The sequence below is a fragment of the Castanea sativa genome, chromosome 1 (genome assembly GCF_040712315.1).
Source record: "Castanea sativa cultivar Marrone di Chiusa Pesio chromosome 1, ASM4071231v1".
Taxonomy (NCBI): Eukaryota; Viridiplantae; Streptophyta; class Magnoliopsida; order Fagales; family Fagaceae; genus Castanea; species Castanea sativa.
Window position 1 is genome coordinate 57,418,452 of NC_134013.1, and position 20,937 is coordinate 57,439,388.

The 20,937-nt window shown below is 35.4% G+C and overlaps 1 protein-coding gene across 2 annotated transcripts in view; it reads left to right on the plus strand.

Moving 5' to 3' along the window:
- LOC142614828 (transportin MOS14) overlaps positions 1-15,310 on the plus strand; it is a 32,210-nt gene extending 16,900 nt beyond the window's left edge. For both annotated transcript variants that reach the window (XM_075787467.1, XM_075787475.1), the window contains 12 exons: positions 419-532; positions 701-780; positions 2,984-3,119; positions 3,397-3,546; positions 3,683-3,768; positions 7,099-7,286; positions 7,389-7,481; positions 9,182-9,369; positions 9,503-9,614; positions 10,639-10,796; positions 12,284-12,400; positions 14,564-15,310. In XM_075787467.1, the coding sequence (XP_075643582.1) occupies positions 419-532; positions 701-780; positions 2,984-3,119; positions 3,397-3,546; positions 3,683-3,768; positions 7,099-7,286; positions 7,389-7,481; positions 9,182-9,369; positions 9,503-9,614; positions 10,639-10,796; positions 12,284-12,400; positions 14,564-14,788 (1,647 nt within the window). In that variant the 3' untranslated portion in view covers positions 14,789-15,310. The remainder of the gene's footprint in view (positions 1-418; positions 533-700; positions 781-2,983; positions 3,120-3,396; positions 3,547-3,682; positions 3,769-7,098; positions 7,287-7,388; positions 7,482-9,181; positions 9,370-9,502; positions 9,615-10,638; positions 10,797-12,283; positions 12,401-14,563) is intronic.
- Positions 15,311-20,937: the final 5,627 nt, after the last annotated feature.

A 20,937-nucleotide genomic window follows, 5' to 3' on the forward strand; every position in this document is an offset into this window, starting at 1 on the left:
ATCAATTTGACAAACCTATTGATACATGAAAGCTCTATGTCTTTTTATTAATAACTTTTTGTATGCATATACTAGACTTTACGGTGACATGTTTTACTAGGTGTAGTTGTATTTTGGCCTCAGAAACTGTTGTGGTTTCATGCTTGCAAGCAGCTTTTTATTTTATTATATTATCTTCTCCTTCTCTCAACTTGGAATGTTTGAGGGTTGCTGTTTCAGTTCAATCTGTATGTCTCTGCTGGCCACTTACATGGGTCACCTGGCTTGTACTATTCCAGAACCCTTGTAAGAGTTTCAGCCAGTCAGATCTTTTGATAGATTTTAGCTTCATTGAATATGGACTTTGTGATGCACATGTACTGCAGTTGGTTTTTATATACTCCTTACCTTAGTATTAATGTATAAATTTCACATTCAGGTTGCAGAAGTAGTCCTACAGGAGGGTCAGTCCTTTGATTTCTCTGTGATTATGCAGTTGGTGACAATGTTGTCCATTTGGCCTTCTGACGAGCTTAAGGGCTACGTGTGCTTTGTATGTCAGATACTGCACCCCCCCCCCCCCCTTTCACCTTTTCTACTGTGCTTATCAGTTGCTAAATTTATTTTAATATAAAGAAATAGTAGTAGGCCTTGAATCTATGAGAATCCATTTTGATCTTGTTTGTTCTTCTATTGTCTAAGATACTTAATTCTGTTCTAGGTATACAGATCTCTAGCTGATGTTGTTGGTTCCTATTCCAAGTTGATATCTGCTTTTCAATCAAATGCTAGGTCCTTACTGTAAGTACTCTTTCTTTTTTTTATCAGTTGGTGTTAGGATTGAGATCCACCTATTTTGTTCAAATACGTTCTATCCATTTTACTTTATATTATACATTTTTGGGCATCATCTGACAAGATGTTTTAAGGCTGATTTGCAAAGGGAAAAATGCCTTCACACCCCTTGAACTTTAATGTAGTGGTTATTACACCCCCTAAACTTTTAATTTAGCCAATTTAGTCCTTGAACTTCATACATCTGCCAAATAGATATTTCATCACTTTGCCGTTAAATACTTAACGTACAACTCACATCACGTGAAAGAAAAAAAAAGAAGGGGATGAAGAGAGATAGAGCTGGGTTCAGTTGAGAGATAAACTGACCAGAGAGAGGATTATAACCCACACCCCCAACAACTCTGACAACTCTCCACCAAACTGTAAGTATATCTAAAGATGTGAAGGTAACCAAAGAAGGGCAGGAAAATAAATCCCAAAGAGAGCAAACCAGATTTCTAGAGTAAATTGACCAAGGACGTTCCAAATTACATTGTTAATGATATTCTAGACATATTTTAATGAGACAATTATTTGGGACATTTTTTTGACAAAACTAAAAGAAGAAAACCTCCATAGCCAAAACTTCATCTCCTCAATGGGTGTTGTACGGTGGAAATAAGTCTGAAGGGAATGAGAGTAGATCCATTTGACTGGGCAAGTGCAGATTTTGCAGTTGCTGATTTGCAAGCTAGTCACTGACCCAAAATTTTACACCACCACAAAATACCACCATACCCATCAACCTAAATCCTTGATGGCCACCACCATAAATCACCACCCCACCAACTCCGATAACCCCAATGCAAACGCCCCCCTCTCCTCTGTCTTCTTTAACAATTCTACCATATTCATTGTTGAGAAGATGTGAGAACACAAATAACAAACAAATAAAAGTAGATCTACAAAGGGTAGATCTCCTCAATTGTCTTTCCTTGGAAAGCTATATGGAGAGTTGAGGCCCCTAGGCGAGTTTCTTTTTTTGTTTGGTGTGCAGCTTGGAATAAGATCCTAACGGGTGATAACTTGAAATTGAGGAGATTGGATTTTGTGAATTGGTGTATTATGTGCCGTCACTGTGGAGAGATGGTAGACCACTTACTTCTTCATTGTGAGTTGACTTATCGGTTATGAAGCTTTGCCTTTAGAACTTTTGGATTGTCTTGGGTTAATCCTAGATCAATTCCTGATGTGCTTTTTGGCTGGTGGAATTTGTTGGGGAAGCACTTGTCTCAAATTTGGAATTTAATTCCGTTGAGCATCCTATGGTGTGTTTGGAGGGAGTGGAATCGGCAGACTTTTGAGGATTTGGATAGCACTGGTGATCAGTTGTTTGCTTCTTTTAGTGAGACTCTTTTTGATTGGTCTAGGGCTTGGAGACTCACAACTAGTGACTCTCTCCCTTCTTTTCTTAGCTCCCTCTCTCTTTTGCAATTTTCGCTTCCGTTTTCCTCTTGTTTTTTCATGGTTTGCTCTAAGTTCTTCGTGCATAGAGTAGCCTTTCGTATATATATTATTCTTACTTATCAAAAAAAAAAAAAAAAGATCTGCAGAGGGACAATGAATCTACACAAGGAAGTTTTGTGCAGAAAACGAAAAAGTTGAGTCCATAAATGGCAGTGGTGGATTCAACCAGTGGTTGCTGACTCCAAAACCTTGTTCCTCTTTCTCTCTTTGGTGGGTTTCTCTTTCTCAAAAAATTGGACCCTAGCTCTCTCTCTCTCTCTCTCTCTCTCTCTCTCTCAATTGGATCCTTTGGTGTTTTTTTCCTTTCACATGAGTTGACTGTTAAATTTTAATGGCAAAGTGAGGGAAGTATCTATTTGGCACATACGTGAAGTTTAAGGAGTAAATTTGCCAAATTAAAAGTTCAACGGGTGTAATGGCCACTGTCTTAAGTTCATGGGGTGTCGTGGCATTTTTCCCAAATGCAAATAAGGATTTTTGTAGTCCATATAGTTGGAATGTGGACTTGGTAGAGTTGAGCTTCAGTATCTGCCGATTTAGTATATCAATGAATTTATTCTTGATGTTGCTTTGAGCTCTGACAAGATTTTATTTTCTGCTTGTTTTTTTAGATAAGAACAAATTATGCTGTATTTATCATCTAGCATCGCTAGATCTGCCACAAATTATTTCCTGTTTGGTACTGATTTGCTATTTTCAGATTATTTCTTGCTACAGGGATCTCAGAACCTCTGTCCTCAAATGCTTGCGCCTCAGCGTTGCGTAAAATTTGTGAAGATGCTTCTGCAGTAATTTATGAACCTGCAAACTTGGAAATTTTGATGTGGATAGGAGAGGTAAGCTACTTTCCAAAGCTATAATGGGTATTTCATGGATGCTTCACTCAATTGTTATATCTTTCAGTGATTTCTGTGTAATTGATTTTGTCATTTATGCCAATTGCTGTTGACATTGGAATCCTACTTTATTTTTTTGCGAAATGTGGTGCCTTATTGTTTGGGACTTTTTTGTATTCCAGCTTCCTGATTATTATTAAATCTTCTCTTCAAATATTTAATAGGAATACATCTTCATCTGTGTTCTTTGCCTTATTAGTAGTGTTTTGTTTTCTAGGGTTTGGAGAAGAGGAATTTACCTTTAGAATATGAGGAAGAAATTGTCAGTGCAATAAGTCTGATCCTTGGTTCTGTTCCCAACCAAGAACTAAAGGGCAACTTGTTGGCTAGATTGCTTTCTTCTAGCTACGAATCTATTGGAAAACTTGTAAGCTTTTTCTTGTGTGTTGTTATTTAAGATGCCTGTTTTCATTTTATGGGTTCGTGCTATGAGTGTTATTAATCAAATAATAACCAATCAATTTGAATTGCAATTAAGATCTAAGAGATTAATGTTCTTTCAGGTTGAAGAAGATAACAAGCATTCTCTGAGACAGAACCCAGCTACCTATACACAAATTTTGACCTCTGCAGCGAGAGGGCTGTACAGGTAATGTTATTGAGATTAATTTTGACCTATGCTAGCTTGATTTGTCTTTGGTGGAAGGATTTAAAATGCTACCATTCCTATCAGTATAGAACTTTCCAATAAGTTGTAATTTATTATAGTATCAATGCAAGTCCTTGTGATTAGGCCTTATTCCTGGCACTTTCTTGTTCAAAGCTCAGACTTGGTGGAAAGGTCTTGGAAGGGTTTCATTAGGTTTTCTAAAGTTTGTTTTATTGGTAGATTAGGACCTAGTATGCTTTTTTTATGTATGAAATTGGGGATGGTTCAAAAGTGCAGTTTTGGCTTAGATCGTTGGTGTGGAACTTCTTCTCTCGCAGATCGCTATCCAGTAGCAAAGAGGCAAGTGTGGCGGATCTAATGAGCTACACCAATGGAGTCCTCCATTGGGAGATTCAGTTTTGTAGGGAGGTGCATAATCGTGAATTGGAAGCTTTCAGGAGCTTCATCAATACCATCTATAGCACTCCTGTAAGGGGGAGCAGGGAGGATAAGAGATGTTGGCTACCTTGTAAGAGTAAGGGGTTCACGGTTAGTGCATACTACCATCTCCTGGTTGGCCATAGTGAGCAGTTTTTCCCTTGGAAAATCATTTGGAAGCAGAAGATCCCCTCTAGAGTGGCTTTCTTTGTTTGGGCTGCAGCCTTGGGAAAATGTTTGACAATTGACAATTTAAGGAAAAGAAAGGGTTGCATTTTGGATTGGTGTTATATGTGCAAGTGTAATAGTGAAAGTGTTGACCATCTTTTCATTCATTGCCTGGTTGTTTTGGAGTTGTGGGATATGGTTTTTAGTTTATTTGGAGTTTGTTCGGTTATGCCAATGTTTGTTGTTGGGCTTCTTGCTTGCTGACAAGGTCGTTTTGGTCACCACCGTAATGGAGATATATGGAAGGTCATTCCTCTTTGTTTGATGTGGTGAATTTGGAAGGAGAGAAATAGTAGGTGTTTTGAAGATAATGAGCATTTCATGCCAGATCTCAAGCTTCTTTTTTTCCGAATTGGTTCTCTGTGTGGAGAAACCAACCTTTTTCTTCTATTTTGGATTTTCTTGACTTTTGTAGTGTTCGTTTTTTATTTGTTCCCCCCTGTATACTCCCTGTGTACTTGGGTGTCTCTCTCTTTTTGATATTAATGAATCTTTATTTATTTATCAAAAAAAAAAAAGTTAATGCCAAGTTAAAAATTTGGCGAGAGCTCTAGAATCTGAAGGATTTCAGTTAAGTAGGACTAAAATAGAGTACATGAAATGTAAATTTAGTAAAAATAGAAATAGAAATAGAAATGAAGGCGGCTTGATGGTCGACCGGCACAAGATTGGGAGTTGGAATCAATTGCATCTTTCTTAGATCTGATCTATTTTGGTCTGGTGAGATGTAATGAAAGGGATTAGCTTTGTTGGAATCCATCCCCAGGGCAGATTTTTTATGTCAGATCCAATTATAGGATTTTACTTTCTACTGCCCAACTCTCTTTTCCTTGGAAAAGTGTATGGAAGCTGAAAGTTTGAACAGGTTAGTTTCTTCCTTTGGACTACTGCTTTGGGAAGGACCTTAACTACTGATAACTTGAGGAGGGGTCGAGTTGTTGTGATTGATTGGTGGTGCATGTGTAAGAAAGATGGGGAGACTACTAATCATTTACTTATGCACTGCCCTATTGCTAGAGAGTTGTGGAACTTGGTTTTCATTATTCAGGTTGTGGATCTTCTAGCTAGCTGGTCACACAAATTTAACAGGTACAGATCTGCATAAATTTAGGCCATGATCCCTCAGTGCCTCATGTGGAGTATTTGGAGAGAAACAAATGCTTGTACTTTTGAAGGAGATTGAGAGATCAATTCATGACTTGAAGAAGCTCTTCTCTAGACTCTTTTTGAGTGGACAAATGCTCAGTAAAAGTAATAAAAAAAGACATGGCAATTAAGAGAGTGACAGAGAGTATGACTATAGATAGATTAGAATGGAACGAAAAATTAACTATGGACAACTCTAACTAACCTGTTGAGGATCCATAGCCAATCCCAAAATTTTGTGACTAAGACTTTGTTTGTTGTTGTTGTAGGATTGGGGTAGATATTTTTCTTGAGTTTCTCTTTCGTTTTTACCCAATTAGTTAAGGAAAGTTTGTTCTTTCTAAGTTAGAGGTTCTTGAAACTGTATCAATATTCTTTGGCCCTAATTATGAGTTTCATATTGGGGAACCTAACCTTCATGTTTTGATAAACCTATTTGTTCAAAGAATTGGTCCATCTCATCTCAACAAGAACGGAAAATAAAATCAACACTTAGGCTTGCTTGGAACTACCACCAAGTAAGAGAAAAGAAACCTAAGAATTAATACCTAGGTTTGCCTAGAATTAGCACCAAGCAAAGTAAGGAAAGACTCCAACAATAAATTTTATTGCTCAGAAATTTTCTCCATTGGTGTTAAATAACATGCTTATATAGACTATTAGGACTAAATCCTAATTGACTTGGGTCAAAGCTCTATTATTGAATTATGAAAATAACTTTATCTCTTGGAAATTAAATAAAACCTAAAATAAAATGCTGATAATCTAACAGCAAATGAGCTATAGCTCAACATACCGATAAAAAAAAAAAAAAACTAATAATCTAATTAACTAAGACCTAGAATAAATCCAATGGGACAATTGTAAAAATACAGTTTACTTCTAAATTTAAACAGAACTAAATAAAAATAAATTAGTATATGTCCATTCTAATTTACAGTGCTGTTAAAACTAGGCTTTGTCTAATTAGAAGTTAGATAAAAGTCCTAATAATAGATATTTTGATTAGGGTTGATTGTTTTCAACTGCGAGTACTCACATCAGTGCTTGTATCATAGAAAAATGACCACATTTTAGCCAACCAAGCCCAAAATTCATCCACATCAAGTCATGCAAAGTTGTGTAAAATACATGATTGCTACAGTAACTGTGTAAATTTACACTAGCACTATTCATTTTGCATTTATTTTTTTTATTATTTCCTTATGTATTCCGAGGATGAAGAAAGAGAGTGAATGATGGCTGTGTGAAGAAAGAGAAAAAATTAAAAAAAATCAAGAAAATTTGATATTTTAATAAATGTAGTGTGAAATAAATAATATGATGTGGAGTATTTTGAAAAGTGAGTATAAAAAATAGAAAAAAGTAGGTTCTTATGCTTAAATAAACAGAAACTTTTGCCCGAGCTAATGTGAATGCTTGAGATGCTATTTTCCTTGTTTAAACAATTATTATCTCCGCATCAAAATTATACAATATCTTCTTCTCCAGCTCTCATGACTATTTGTTTCATTTCAGGATGGGAACTGTATTCGGTCATCTTGGAATGTCATTGCCTACTGGGCCTTCTGCAGATGATCCCATACTAGCACTTCTCACAGTATTTTGGCCCATGTTGGAGAAGCTTTTTATGTCTGGACACTTGGAGAATGGTAATTTAGCTGCGGCAGCTTGCCGGGCCCTTTCACAAGCAGTTCAGTCTTCAGGTATGATTAAAGACAGTAATTGTGACTTTCTTACTGGTCATGGTATCTTCTCAATTCTCATCATAAAATATGTATAGAACCCTGAATTGGTTTAATCTGCAGGACAGCATTTCGTGGCGGTACTGCCCAAAGTACTAGATTGCCTATCGACTAACTTTTTGTCATTCCAAAGTCATGAATGCTACATTAGGACAGGTAGGGTATTTTGGTCTATGGTGATTTGAAAGCAGTGAAATTTAGTGTTAGAGTATCTTCAGTTTTAGGGTCTGTTTGAGATTTGTTTATTTTGCTGAAACTGAAAACTTTTTGCTGAAAATACTGTAGATAAAGGTAAAAGTTAGTTGAAATAGTACAGTAAGACCTATGAATAGTACCAAAAAGTGTGGTGGAGCCTATTAATAGCAGCAAAAATAAGCTGAATAGTAAAATAAGTTGGCTTTTTAATTTGGAGCTAAATGCACACTTAATGAAAGGATTGTCTTTCATAATAATTGAACATTACAGTGTCCAAATGCATTACATTGTACATGATAAATGACATATAGGCATATTATAATCATTATATGCTTGATGTCCCTGGAAAGGATGATGTTAATTGCTGCCATTTTTTATTGAACTTTTGCATTTCATTATTATCTCTTGCTACATTTATGAGTCTTTTCCTGTGTCTTAGTATAAATCCTTCTCTAACTATAATACCACTTGACAATCTTATATATCCCTTATGTTTTGTTCTAATTTTTCCTATTGAATCCTCACTCATCCAATTCAGTCTTTCTTTTGAGGGGTCATCTGTCAAATATTTCAACATTTAGTTGTCTCAGAGAAATATTTTCACGACATGTGCCCAACCAGATAATATATATCATTTAACTTCTTCAAAGGAATAGATTTAAGCATATCATCTCCTTCAGTAGTGATGTTTTCACTTAGCCATGACCATAGATTTTCTTTAGTCATATTAAATGCATTTAACTTTTTTTGAAGAAATAGATTTAAGCATATCATCATCCTTCAGCAGTGATGTTTTCACTTAGCCACTAGTATATAATTTTCTTTAGTCATATCAAATACAACTAAGTCAAGGTAGAACTCTATTGAAATTGGGCCAGGTAATAATCAATTAACCAACAGATGAACACCAATAGTCTAGATTGCAACCAACCACTCTGGAACTTCAATCCCTGTACGAGTTATACTCCAATTTTTTGATAAGTACATGGGTTGAACTCCTTAAGTCTTAAAACAAATTCAAAAAATGCTCTGTAATGTGAATTGGTGAAGACTGAACTTCTAAAATCCACCAAAAAAAAAAAAACTTTATAAATCAGCAAACAATCTTTAAAATCGCATATATATAAGGCTAGTAAATTAAAAAATCATTGTAAGATAGAAACAATAATCGCTGAGAGAGAGGTGAACCAAACCATGTGGTTGCCAGACCTAGGTCTTGGTGGTGTTGACACGCTTCCTTTGATATCTGATAACTATCTCCAGATTGCTTTAACGACATCTGGGGTTTGATTGGTACATTTTGATACCAAGTTGAGTTGTAAATATGAGATATTATGGTGAAATGAGAGAAGAAAAATGGAGAGAGATATTTGAGAAAAGGTTTGGGGCTGTGTTAACCAGTCCCACCTTTGTAAATATTTATATTTGGGCTTTATTGAATGATTATAACAATACCCTTATGCCAATGTAAAATATAACAAGAAGTAACTATATCATGCTTTGTCAATAATTCAATGTAGACATTTTCTAAAATAGGAGGTGCATGGTTTGCAGAAATAGTTAAAATTATTTGGTCATGTTAGCTGCTTCTTTGTTGAATGCAATGAACAACTAGATTACTTACTTTCCCTGCCTTTCTCTTTGGGATGCATCACTTTCAGCTTCTGTTGTCATTGAAGAATTTGGTCACAGGGAGGACTATGGACCTCTGTTTGTCACCACTTTTGAAAGATTTACATATGCAGTATCGGTAGTGGCTCTTAATTCTTCGTATATATGTGACCAAGAACCTGATCTAGTGGAGGCCTACACAAACTTTGCATCCACATTCATTCGGGGCTCTCCTAAGGTTTTGTAAATCTTTATTTTTATTGATTTACTTTTTCCAAAAGAAAAAACTTCCTTTCATATAGTTCTAGAAATTGAAAGGATTGTATAAGTAATTATTTCATTGAGATTTTCACTTATTTGATGTATTACAGGAAGTATTAGCTGCATCCGGTTCACTTCTTGAAGTTTCCTTCCAAAAGGCAGCTATATGTTGTACAGCTATGCATCGTGGGGCAGCACTAGCTGCAATGTCATATTTGTCTTGTAAGCATATTGGATGGTTTTCTTTGTTTCTTTAATTTTTTTTTTTTAATTTTTGAATCTTGTTTACTTTCCCCCTGCTATTATAATACCTGAGAAAGCCAGAAAAGACATGTATTGCATTGTAGCTCAGCTTTCTTTACAGTAAACAAAAATGCGCATTAACATTTTTGGGTTTTTAAAGCTATATTTAGTTGAGGCATAATAAGTCACTTTTCTTTACTCTAATTATATCTACTCTTTGGATTTTGCTCCACTTTCTCACTTAATGTACTGGCTCATGTTAACACTAAGTTATATGTGATCCACATCCTTAGTGTTGAAACTGATGGATCCGCATTTTGAAAATGAGTGGATATCTTATTCAATTTTCGGCAAATTAAGACCTAGATCAAGGCCTTGGACAAAATACCTTTCAGTTCAGTCTATAGAGTTCCTCTGGAAACTTCCAAATTTATTTACAGTTGGGTGCTAGACTTGCTGGTTGGTAAGTGTTACCCTCAACATGCTTATCATGTCAGCCATTGAATAGATTGTTGATCTTCCCTATCTTCTACGTTACAAACAGGTTTTCTACTTCTGTGGCTGTAATACTTACTTCTTTGTCTGTAGCTGCTTTCTGTGGCGTTTCTTTGTATATGTTTGATATCCCAGCAGTTTAAAGCAGAGAATAAAGTTGATAGACAACTGCTGCTTTTTATTATTTATTTGTTTAAAACTTAAAGCAGTCCAGTAAACTTGCAAACAAAGTGTAGTTCACAGATGCCTTCTGTTATTTTCCCCAAGTGTTCTTAATAATATGTAATCGACCTTTTCTAGTCACTAAGAAGTGTGTTTCTATTTGTTCTTTCACCTGTCAAAAAAGAGGGAAAAAAAAAGAAAAAAAAAAAAATTTTCTACAGTATGGTCGATAACTTTATTGAATGGGTATGTGCCTTTGTTGAATGTTTATCTCTTGGTTTTTTGAGTTGATTTAAACTTTGTTAAAGATGAGGTGTTTCAACTCTAATTTTATTGAGCTTTCTAGGTTTCTTGGATGCGGGCCTGGCCTCTTTGTTGGAGTGCCTAACTTGCATTTCCGAAGGATCATTTAGTGCCATAGCAATTCAGGTCATATCTCGTAGTGGCGAGGGCCTTGTATCAAATGTGGTGTATGCTTTACTTGGCGTTTCAGCAATGTCGCGGGTAAATACAACTCTTAATTGCATTACATAGACATGCATAGAGTAAAAAGTAGTATTTATCCATGTGTCTATTGTATTGCATTTATGAAAGGTTTTGTATTATAGTATGGAGTTCAATTAATGCAGTAAAAGCAGACAGAAAGTGATTTAAGTGCTCAGGTGAAGATTGAAGTTTCATTTTTTCATTATCTATAAGCAAATATTATATTTTCTTGGGATTTATTTTTTTAATTATATTTTGGCTCAAGTCCAGTATTATCAGACCTAGACCAGACCCAACTGTGAAACAGGAGAAATTCTGCCTTAACCCTCTATCTTGTTTGCATCCTCAATATGACCATTTAGAGACTGAAACCTGGATTAACCCATATGAACTAAACAGACTACAGTTGAATGGTGGCAATTGGACTATTTGGAATCTGGTACTAGTTTATATTACTTGAAAAATAAATATGGGGGCAGTAGGACTTGAACTTATAGTCCAGGGATCCAAGTGTACTGCCATTACTATTATTCCAGAAAGGCTTCAATCTTGTAACAGAGACAATATTTATACTCCTGTTTGCTGTGCCAATAAGAATGTGTATAACTGTAAACCCACTTACTTATTTCTTGATCAGATTGCTGTCTGGAACAGCTCTGATAACTATGCTCTATAGTCTTTTTCCTAGTAAAAAATTAATCCAAGTTTGTTTAAGTGGCAATATTGAAGTTCTGACTTTTTTTTTTTTAAATAGTAGTTCTGAAAGTTTGTTAGTCACCCACATATTGTACTTTCTATACCTTTTTGTTTTTTTTATTGGCTTTCCCCCTTCTGAACACATGGTTTGACTTTTCTTGTCATATGAGTAATTATCTTTGGTTTGATTTTCACTTGCTACCTCGTGTGTGCCTGGACCCTTGTGTATGGTGTGGGTTTGAAATCGTTAGTTTACCCCTGGCTACCTCAAACCTGAAGGCTAATGGTTTAGGAAGAAAGTAATGTTTTGGTTCATATAATTATTCGGAATTGTAAGAAATATTAATGATTTTTGGTGGGAGTCAAACAACATAAAATGTTTTTTGGCTCATTTTTAAGGTCGTCAACCAAACATAGGAAAACAAAGTCAGCTTTCCAGAAAACGAGTCACTTTTCAAAATTTGTTCTGTTGAAGCAAATGGATGTATAGACCACTCCCCAGTGTTTCACAGGGATATTAATTACATGAGTCAGTGCTGTAATGGATACTTCAGTTCGTGGTTTACTGGAATGCCTCCGTGTAGCATTCTACTCAATAACAATGTTGTCCTTCCCCTAGGTGTATTAAGAAAACAATTTGGCTGATTTAATTTCTAATTAGCATATATTCCCCCCAATTCCTATACAAAAGAGAATAGAGCACATTCACTTTCAGGGGACATCCATTTGCCTTACTGATAATTGGTGTGTCATGAATATACATCCATATGGAATGCAGCTAAGAAGTTATTTTCTGTTCTTTCTTATAGGTTCACAAATGTGCGACAATCTTGCAACAATTAGCAGCAATTTGCAGTTTAAGTGAGAGAACAACCTGGAAGGCTAATCTTTGTTGGGAATCTTTGCATGGGTGGCTACACTCAGCGGTCTCTCTCTCCCTCTCTCTCTCTCTCTCTCTCTCTTTGTATGTGTGTGTGGGTGTGGGTTGGGGGGGAGGCACATGCACACTTCTTTGCCCATTTATATTCATCCATGTGTGAATGTGAGTGGATTTGTACGGGCCGGCTTTGAGTACTCAAATCCAGCCAAGACCATTGGGTCAGTTTCACTTTGGAATTAAGGCCACTGAACCTAATAACCCAAAACTATTTTTCATATTGTGTATATTAATCTTTAACAGTATTATGATTTAGGAGTCATTCGGCTGAAAATTTGTATTTTAATTTTTTTTTAAATATTGAAAATATTGAGTTTCTGAAATTTATCTGAAAAAATGTGGCTCTTTAAAAAACGTGAGTTGAATTCATGGTTTCAAGATTTGAAATTGTAGGTTTAACTCGCGAGTTTACTTGAAATGGTGAGTTCACTTATGTTTTTAGGTTGAAATCATGAGTCCAACTCACAATCAAATTCACTCTTGACATGTCAATCTAATATGTTAGTTGATCTCAATACTACATGTATATTCATGAGTTGAACCCAAGATGTCATCTCTTAAAGTGTGAGTTGGACTAACATATTTTAAAGTGTCAGTTTTTATATAAGTCTTAGAAACACAACATTTTCAACAACAACAAAAATAATTTAAATGCAATTTTCAGCTAACCCTAAAATTTTGGGGTTATTTATGGAAATTTGATTTCGCCATGTGATTTGCATTTTCCTCTTGATCTCTAAAATCCATTGTCCTCTTGATCTCTAACATCAGGTGATCAACATTCAAAGTTACACCATAAATGAAAATTAGTCCCTTATCATGCAAAATTAGTATAAAATTGAAGTTTTACCATTTAAAATTAGTATAAAAATTGAAGTTTTTAAAATAATTATCACATGACTAACAAATTAAAAGTGTTTTAAGATGAAACAAAATCCTGTATTTTCTATGACAACCACATGGTAAGAACTTTAAAATTAACATCATAATTTGCAATAGTGGGGCTATTTGCATTTAGAGTGAAAATTTGGGGGTGATTGCTCAATTTTAAAGTTTAGGTGACATTGTGAATTTACCCAATAGTTTAGGATGGAAAATTACAATTCACCGTATGATATATTATCAGGATGGATGTTTTGAGTTTGTTCCTGCTATATAGGTCTGGTTCAGGTTAGTTGATTTGGAACCCAAGCTGAAACCTGCTGTTTTCTGGTTATGTTATGAAGCCAAGTGGCAAGTGGCATGGCCTACTGGTCCCTCTAAGGAGGCTTATCCGTGCATAATATCATGAAAAATGGATACAAATTTTTGGATGCTACTTAGTATCGGCAATAGGTCTGAATAAGTATCTAAAAATGTCAAATTTAGATATTTGTACACTGTCAAAATAACGAACCATGGCATATATGTTTGGAATAGATTCCATTTTGAGAGTGTTCAAAAGGTACTATCTCGTTGAAAGGTTCTATACATCCGCCCTTTCTCAAGGCATTTCTTTAGACAAAGACTCCGTTTTTTCCTCTTTTCGGATGGTAAATATTTCTCAAAACATGGAATGCGAATCAAACCCATGATTGAATTGAAATTGAGATACTGCTGCAAGTTCTTCCTCTCTGTATCAGATAACTTCATATCTGAAGGAAGTTTACAATAAGTTCTTTCAAAATTGACTATTTGTCTCTCTGTTAGAGGTGTTCCAAAATTGTCTACGATTGAGTAAATAGCTCTATGAACGTTTCATGTTAGTGTTTACTGAAGGACATTCTCTTTGTAATTAGAGTTTGTAATGAGCCACATGAAAGTGCCATAGGCAACACACACACACAAGCATATCCACAGTTATATATGTACTCAACTTTTCTAATGAAATCTATCACTAAATTTGCGTTCCATCTATTATGAATATTATAAATCTGGAGCTTTAATTATGGTATACTTGGTGCTGCAGTTGAAGATGTTTCAACTTGATGTCCTTTTTTGTCTCTACCAAAAGAGAAACACTTAATGAATTTCCTTGTAACTGGCTCCCCGCTTTGCTTTTATCACTCTCCCTGCCTAGCTTTTGTCACCAGTCTCTTTTTCGAAAGATAATGTGGATATTCTTTGTTTCTCCTCGTCTGTGTCAGATTATTTGACTGCTTTAGTTATACAGGTGCACACTCTTCCTGTTGAATATCTAAACCAGGGGGAAGCAGAATCTGTAGTGCCAGTTTGGTTAAAGGCTCTTGCTGGTGCTGCCTCAGACTGTCTTGAGAGCAAGAGCTGTGATGGGGGGAAAAATAATTATGGGCATATGCAAGGGAAAGGAGGAAGAGTTTTAAAGCGTCTACTCCGTGAGTTTGCTGATAGTCATCGAAATGCCCCAAATTTGACTTGATGGTAGCAGAAAACCTGTGTCATCAGAATGTCCCAAATTTGACTTGATGGTAGCAGAAAACCTCTGCTATTTTGTATACAGCTGATCCAGCCTGCAGCTTCAAGAGCCACCGCCAGGCGGGGGGGGGGGGTTGGGGGTGGTGGGGGGTTTGGTTGGTGTTGGTGGGCCTCAATCCTGGAGCTGACAGCACCTGCTGTATTTTTTGTAAATTGATGGCTTGTTTTAAAGGTTGGTCAATCTTGGGGCGAGTATTTGAGAATGCCCCACGTATAGTATTCTTTGTAGTGTTGTACAGTAGTATAATGTCCCCAATTTTGTCATATTCCGGAATCTGATTATAATTTATTCTGGGTTCCAATTTTTTTTTCTTTTTTAGCTCGGATCAGATTTCTATGTGAAGAAGCAGCTAGAGATGAGGATGTAATATGTAAAAAAGTGATGATATTTATTGCTCTCATGCTACAATGCACATTCTTGTTTGATTAATGGAAAAATCAATGGTCATATATACCAGCTATTGCAGATACTGTGTATCATTGATCTTGCATAAAACGATGTACAGATGACAGACCTTTTTGTCCCTTTTAAAATAGATTCTATACGTTATTGCTTTAATTTTATTGCTGTGCAACGTGTAGCAACATATGAAACTCAATTTGGTGTAGTGTACTAAATGAATAATTCCAACCCTTGTTTATTGGGGAAGTAAAACAAAGAAAGGAGGGAAACTAATGGTATACCTGCGCGGCTACACCCGTTATTAAAACCCTAAAACCACTTTTCTTTAAGATTGGCCCCGTGCAAGGATGATTGTATTTTGATGTTATCAATAATCATCCCTTTGATGAAATTTTCTTTTAAACCCCACCCCCCCCCTCCCTCTTAAAGCAAAAAAAAAAAGGTTAAATGGTTTACCACATTCTACTCTATATTAGGATGCCTAGATATTGTTCATAATGAGCTTCAGGACTAGATTTCCCATTCTGCTGACCATGGTTCTAATTGTATGTAATTAGATACGATGCGAATAAAAACTAAGCTAGTTAAACACTGAACTTAATTATTGAAGTTATTTTTGCTTACAAGTGAGGACAGATTCACATCCATGTACAAAGAATTGGTAATATCATTAGGTCACACGACTTTTGATGATCTTATTTATTAGAGTTACAAATCGTATGTTTAACCATGTATACACGAAATATGACAAAATGATACGCAATATCTACAAAATCCTATGTTTAAAAATTTTGCATGCAAGGCGAAGCTTAAATGGGGAAATATTGTAGTATTTTCAATGTTTTGTAATGACTACTAAAAATATATGAAAAATTACATTCCAAATTCTTTAAAAAAAAAAAAACTTTACTGTGATGCTTTATTTTCAGTCCTTTTTACAATACATCAATAAATTTCTATCACTTGCTTTCCTAAAAAATATGATAGTATGTAAACATGTAAATTTTCCTATAACTAAATTAATGTCTAGGATTGTTAATGATACATGCCTTCAAATTCATTTCACTTTGGTCCATTTTGTCCAATTTGGTCTATTTGGTCCACTTCAATTCACTGTGGTCTATTTGGGTCCACTTTGGTCCATTCCATCCATTGCATCCATTCAGTCCAATTCGATCCACTCAGTCCAGAAATGTCCAATCTGCTCTATTTCAGTCCACTTTCGTCTTTTCGATCCATTTGGGTCCATTGTATGCATTTGGTCCAATTTGATCCACTTTAGTTCATTCTATCCAATCCAGTCCACTTCAGTCCTTTCGGTCCAAGATTACAAAAAGTTATATTACTATTTTTAATTATCTAATTTAATGATTTCTGGTACTATCTTTATTTTTTTTTTACCTTAGCTAATATTATTATTTTAGTTTTGAGAAATATTGTGTTTATAATATTTTTATAACAAAATTTTAAGTGGCAAGTTGTTATTAATTGTTATTAGTGCACAAAAATGTAATTTCAATTGTGGGTTCAAATTATAACTAATAATAACTTACCACCTCTGATTTTTAGTGAAAATATTGTGGACGTAGCACTTCTTTTTAGTTTTTGAGTAAATTACAAAATTTTAGTGTTTTGATATGTTATAATTTGAATTTGAAGACCAATTGAGGATTATTTTTTATTTTTTATTTTTATAAAGGGATAAGAAATTTAAATATTTATGATGTTAAGTTTAGTATCATAATTTACAATCTTGCAATTTATATTGTATAAGTTATTCAACAAGAATGTATATTGACAGAAATGTATAATTTACAATCTTACAACCTTGCAATGTATATTGACAGAAATTCCTTTATAAATAAATTTATTGTCCTCTTCATTCTCTAACAAGAATGATCATTGATGATGCCAAAAATCACCAATTGAGATCCTCGTCTTAGTGGATGGACAGTGTTGTACTTGGTTTTGTCTTCTATGCAATCCTACAAGATAGCTTTGGAAAGAAATGGAACACACTGGTGTAGTGTTTACCAAAAACACTCTGATGCTTGAGTCAGAACAGGAGAAAGTTTGCTTAGAGAGAAAACGACTTGGAGTATTTTTTGGATGAGTATTTGTGTGTACCTTTGGATTCCATGTTCCCTTTGTTTTATAGTTTTTCTTTGCCTTAATGGACAATGAATTCTTGCATTTATGTTCAATGACTAGTACGTTATTAATGGGAGCTTTGAAGTGCACATCTCACTTGCTACCGTTGCTCTGTCTGTTACGTATCACCATCAATGCGTGTAATAAATGTGTAACGTCTGATTTGATCACCATTACTAGGAATGGCAACCCTAGTTTATTTTTTGACTCATCAGCTGCCCCCTATTCATATCATTGTCTATAGGATGAGATAAGAACATAACCGTTCATCATTTCGTGTTTTGTGTTCGACTCATTTATTTTGAATTGATGTTTTGTTTGTTGTGTGTCATGTGTACGGTGAGGATGTCTTCTTCGTGTCAATTTATCTCGATTTTCTTATGTACGTCCTTCTAATTATTCCGTTTTTCCCTCCTTTTCTTTTCTTTTCACTTTTGTCTCATTCCCTTCTCTTCGCGGGATTTTATCTACTCAAAGCTCTCCTTCCTCACTTGAGTTTTTCTCCATTCGTTTTTCTGGTAAGTTCTCTGTGCTTCTTATCTTGCATACTTATTTTCATGGTAGATTATTCCTTGGTTAGGTCAGATTGTCTTTCGGTTTCTCTTTTCTTTGCTCACTTGTGTGGTGTACTTGAGTCGTAGGGATGCCCAGAAATTGGGCTTTTCGCAGGTAAAAATTGTCCTTTTAGGTTTGTCTTATGCTTCCTTTTTCCTTTAGTCCATCGTTCTGTGGGGATTGCTCAAACATTAGAAATTTCTGGAGAGGGTGAGGTTAGGTCCAGCGATCTTGAAACGGGTTTGTCCTCGTCTGAGGACCGTGGGGCTCTTGAAGTTGCTTCCCCGTCAACTCCCTACAAAGCTTGGGATATTTGCTATGCTTTGAAGGGGAAAGACGAGGGGAGAATTAGGAATAGGTTTCAATTCCCTTCGTCTAGTCAAGGTTAGGATTCTTGATGGCGATGATAGAACTTGCCATTCTTATGCTGATGAAGTCTGCTTCTACGAGGCTAACTTCATCAATGGTCTTCGTTTCCCCATCTATCCCTTCCTTAGGGAGCTCTTCAGTCATTTGTTACTTGCTCCTGCTCAGTTAGTCCCTAATTCATGGAGGATGGTTATTTGCTGCATGGTGGTGTGGATGTCAGCTAATGATGGAGATGCTATTAGGATAGACAAATTTTTGCATCTTTATCATCTAAGACGTTCCAAAGATCTTGGTTACTGGGAGTTTAAGCCCTAGGATAGGAGCTCAAGGCTAATTCTTGAATCCCTTTCTTCTCTTCAGAACTGGAAGACGAGTTTTTTCTTTGTCTCTAGTGAAGGTTGGGAAACTGTTCTTGGTGAGGATTTGAGTGAAGCTCTCAAGTTACTTCACAGTTGGGGGACTCCTATGTCTAGTGCGTCCTTTATTTGTGCTCGTACTTATGTACTTCTATGCTTGTAATTTTTGTGATTGTATTCTGTACTTGTTGTTTATTATTCGTGTAGATAAAGTTCGTCCTCGACTGAAGAGACGATATCACGCTTGTTTAGAGAAAGTTAAGGAATATTTGAAGACTGTCAAGGATTTTAACGAGCTCATTTCCCCTTAATCTCTATTTCTTCACTTCCTTAGTCCAAAACCTCCTAGGAAAGTTCGAAAGAACATCAAGATCAACAAGAAGAGTAAGTACGCTCACTTATTTTTTTGCAAGGAAATATAGCTTGTTGGGAATCATCATCTTTCTTTCTTTTTCAAGAATGACAACTAGTTTTAGCAAGGTGAAACTTGCCAAGGTTCAAGAAAAGAAAGCTAAAGCCGGCTTGATTAGTGGCCTTCTGACTAGGAAACGTCAGAGGGAGAGTGAGCCATCCAAGGGTGATCCTGTGGTGACTTCTTCTATCTCCAAGTCTTAAGATAGTCACCCTACTTCACCTACTTCTTCCTTGGAGCTGATCATCTCTCCTGATGGTGGCTCTAAGACCAAAGCCACAAGTAAGGCCTCAGATGCATCTTTCTGGGAAGATGCGAGGACCGCGGTGCAGAAGGCTCAGGACACGATCTTTGTGGAGGACTTTGAACTGTTGATGGGGAAGTCTCCTCACGAGTTGATGTCTCACACATTCATATGCTCATGCAGGTATGTGTTCTCATCCCTTTACCTTATGCTTTTGTTTGTTTTTGTTTTTTTCTTTTTTAACTCCCATTTACTTATTTTTGCAGGTGTTGGGAGAGTCCTTGTATATCTCAGGGAAATACTTGGATTATGAAGGAAAGTTGGCTGAGGCCCAGTCCAAGACTACTTCCCTTTCAGTCAAGAATGAATCGTTGAAGAGCCAGATCTTTGCTCTTGCTAATGAAGCCAAGAAGGACAAGGATCGTATGATAGCTTTGGAGAAGAGCATTGATATTGAGAAGGCTTTCTCCAAGCTAATGGCTCTAGAGTTGTTTAAGGTTTCCGACGAGTATTCGGACAAATTGTGTGACTACTACGTGAAGGGTTTTGAACTCTTTAGAAAATACCTGGCCAAATATCATCTAGATTTGGACTTCTCCAACCTTGATATGGAAGTTGTTGAGAAGGAGGTGTTGGCTGAACGTCAATTCGCAGAAAGAGTTAAAGAGGGTGGAGAAATCGTTGCTATTAGTGAAGCTGTCAATGTTGACCTACCATCTTATGTTTTACCTTAGATCATTTTTTTTTGTAAGACAAAACGCTATTATTTTTGGGGCTCGCTGTTTTGAGCACATTTACTTGCTTTTCTCCTTTGAACAATATTTTGAGCTTATCTATTTTGAGCATATAATTTACTTCAAGTCTTTTCTGAGCATAAGTATGTTTAATAACTGTTTTCGTGCTATGTATGAATGACGACACTGTTGCTTGTGATATTTCTATGTCATGCATGAATGACGTCTTAGTTATGTGTTAACAATTTTTCTAAGCCATGTATCGATGATGATGTGGCTATGTATAACATCTTTTAAGTCATGTATGAATGACAGTTTAGTTAAGTATTAATAATTTTATTTCTAAGTCATGTATGAATGACGGTTTAGTTATGTATAAATAAATTGTTCTAAGTCATATATGAATGACAGTTTAGTTATGTATTAATAACTTTTTTTTATATCATGTATGAATGACAATTTAGTTATATATTAATAACTTTTTTTAAGTCATGTATGAATGACAGTTTAGTTATGTATTAATAACTTTTTTTTTAGTCATGTATAAGTGATGATGTTGTTATGTATTAATAAATTTTTCGATTCATGCTTGAATGATGATATTATTATGTATTAATAACCCTTTTTTTTTAAGTCATGTATAAATGATGATGTTATGTATTAACAACTTCTTTTTAAGTCATGTATTAATGACAATTTAGCCAATAGTTTATAATGGAAAAATTTGCGAAAATGATTTCTAAATAGTACTTCTGCTCATATTTCATTGATAGAGAGACAAAATATTCCTTCATCTATGGGTGTTAAACAACAATAAAGAAGAAAATACATCAAAATAAAAGTAAGAATTTTGGAATACTTGGGGATTC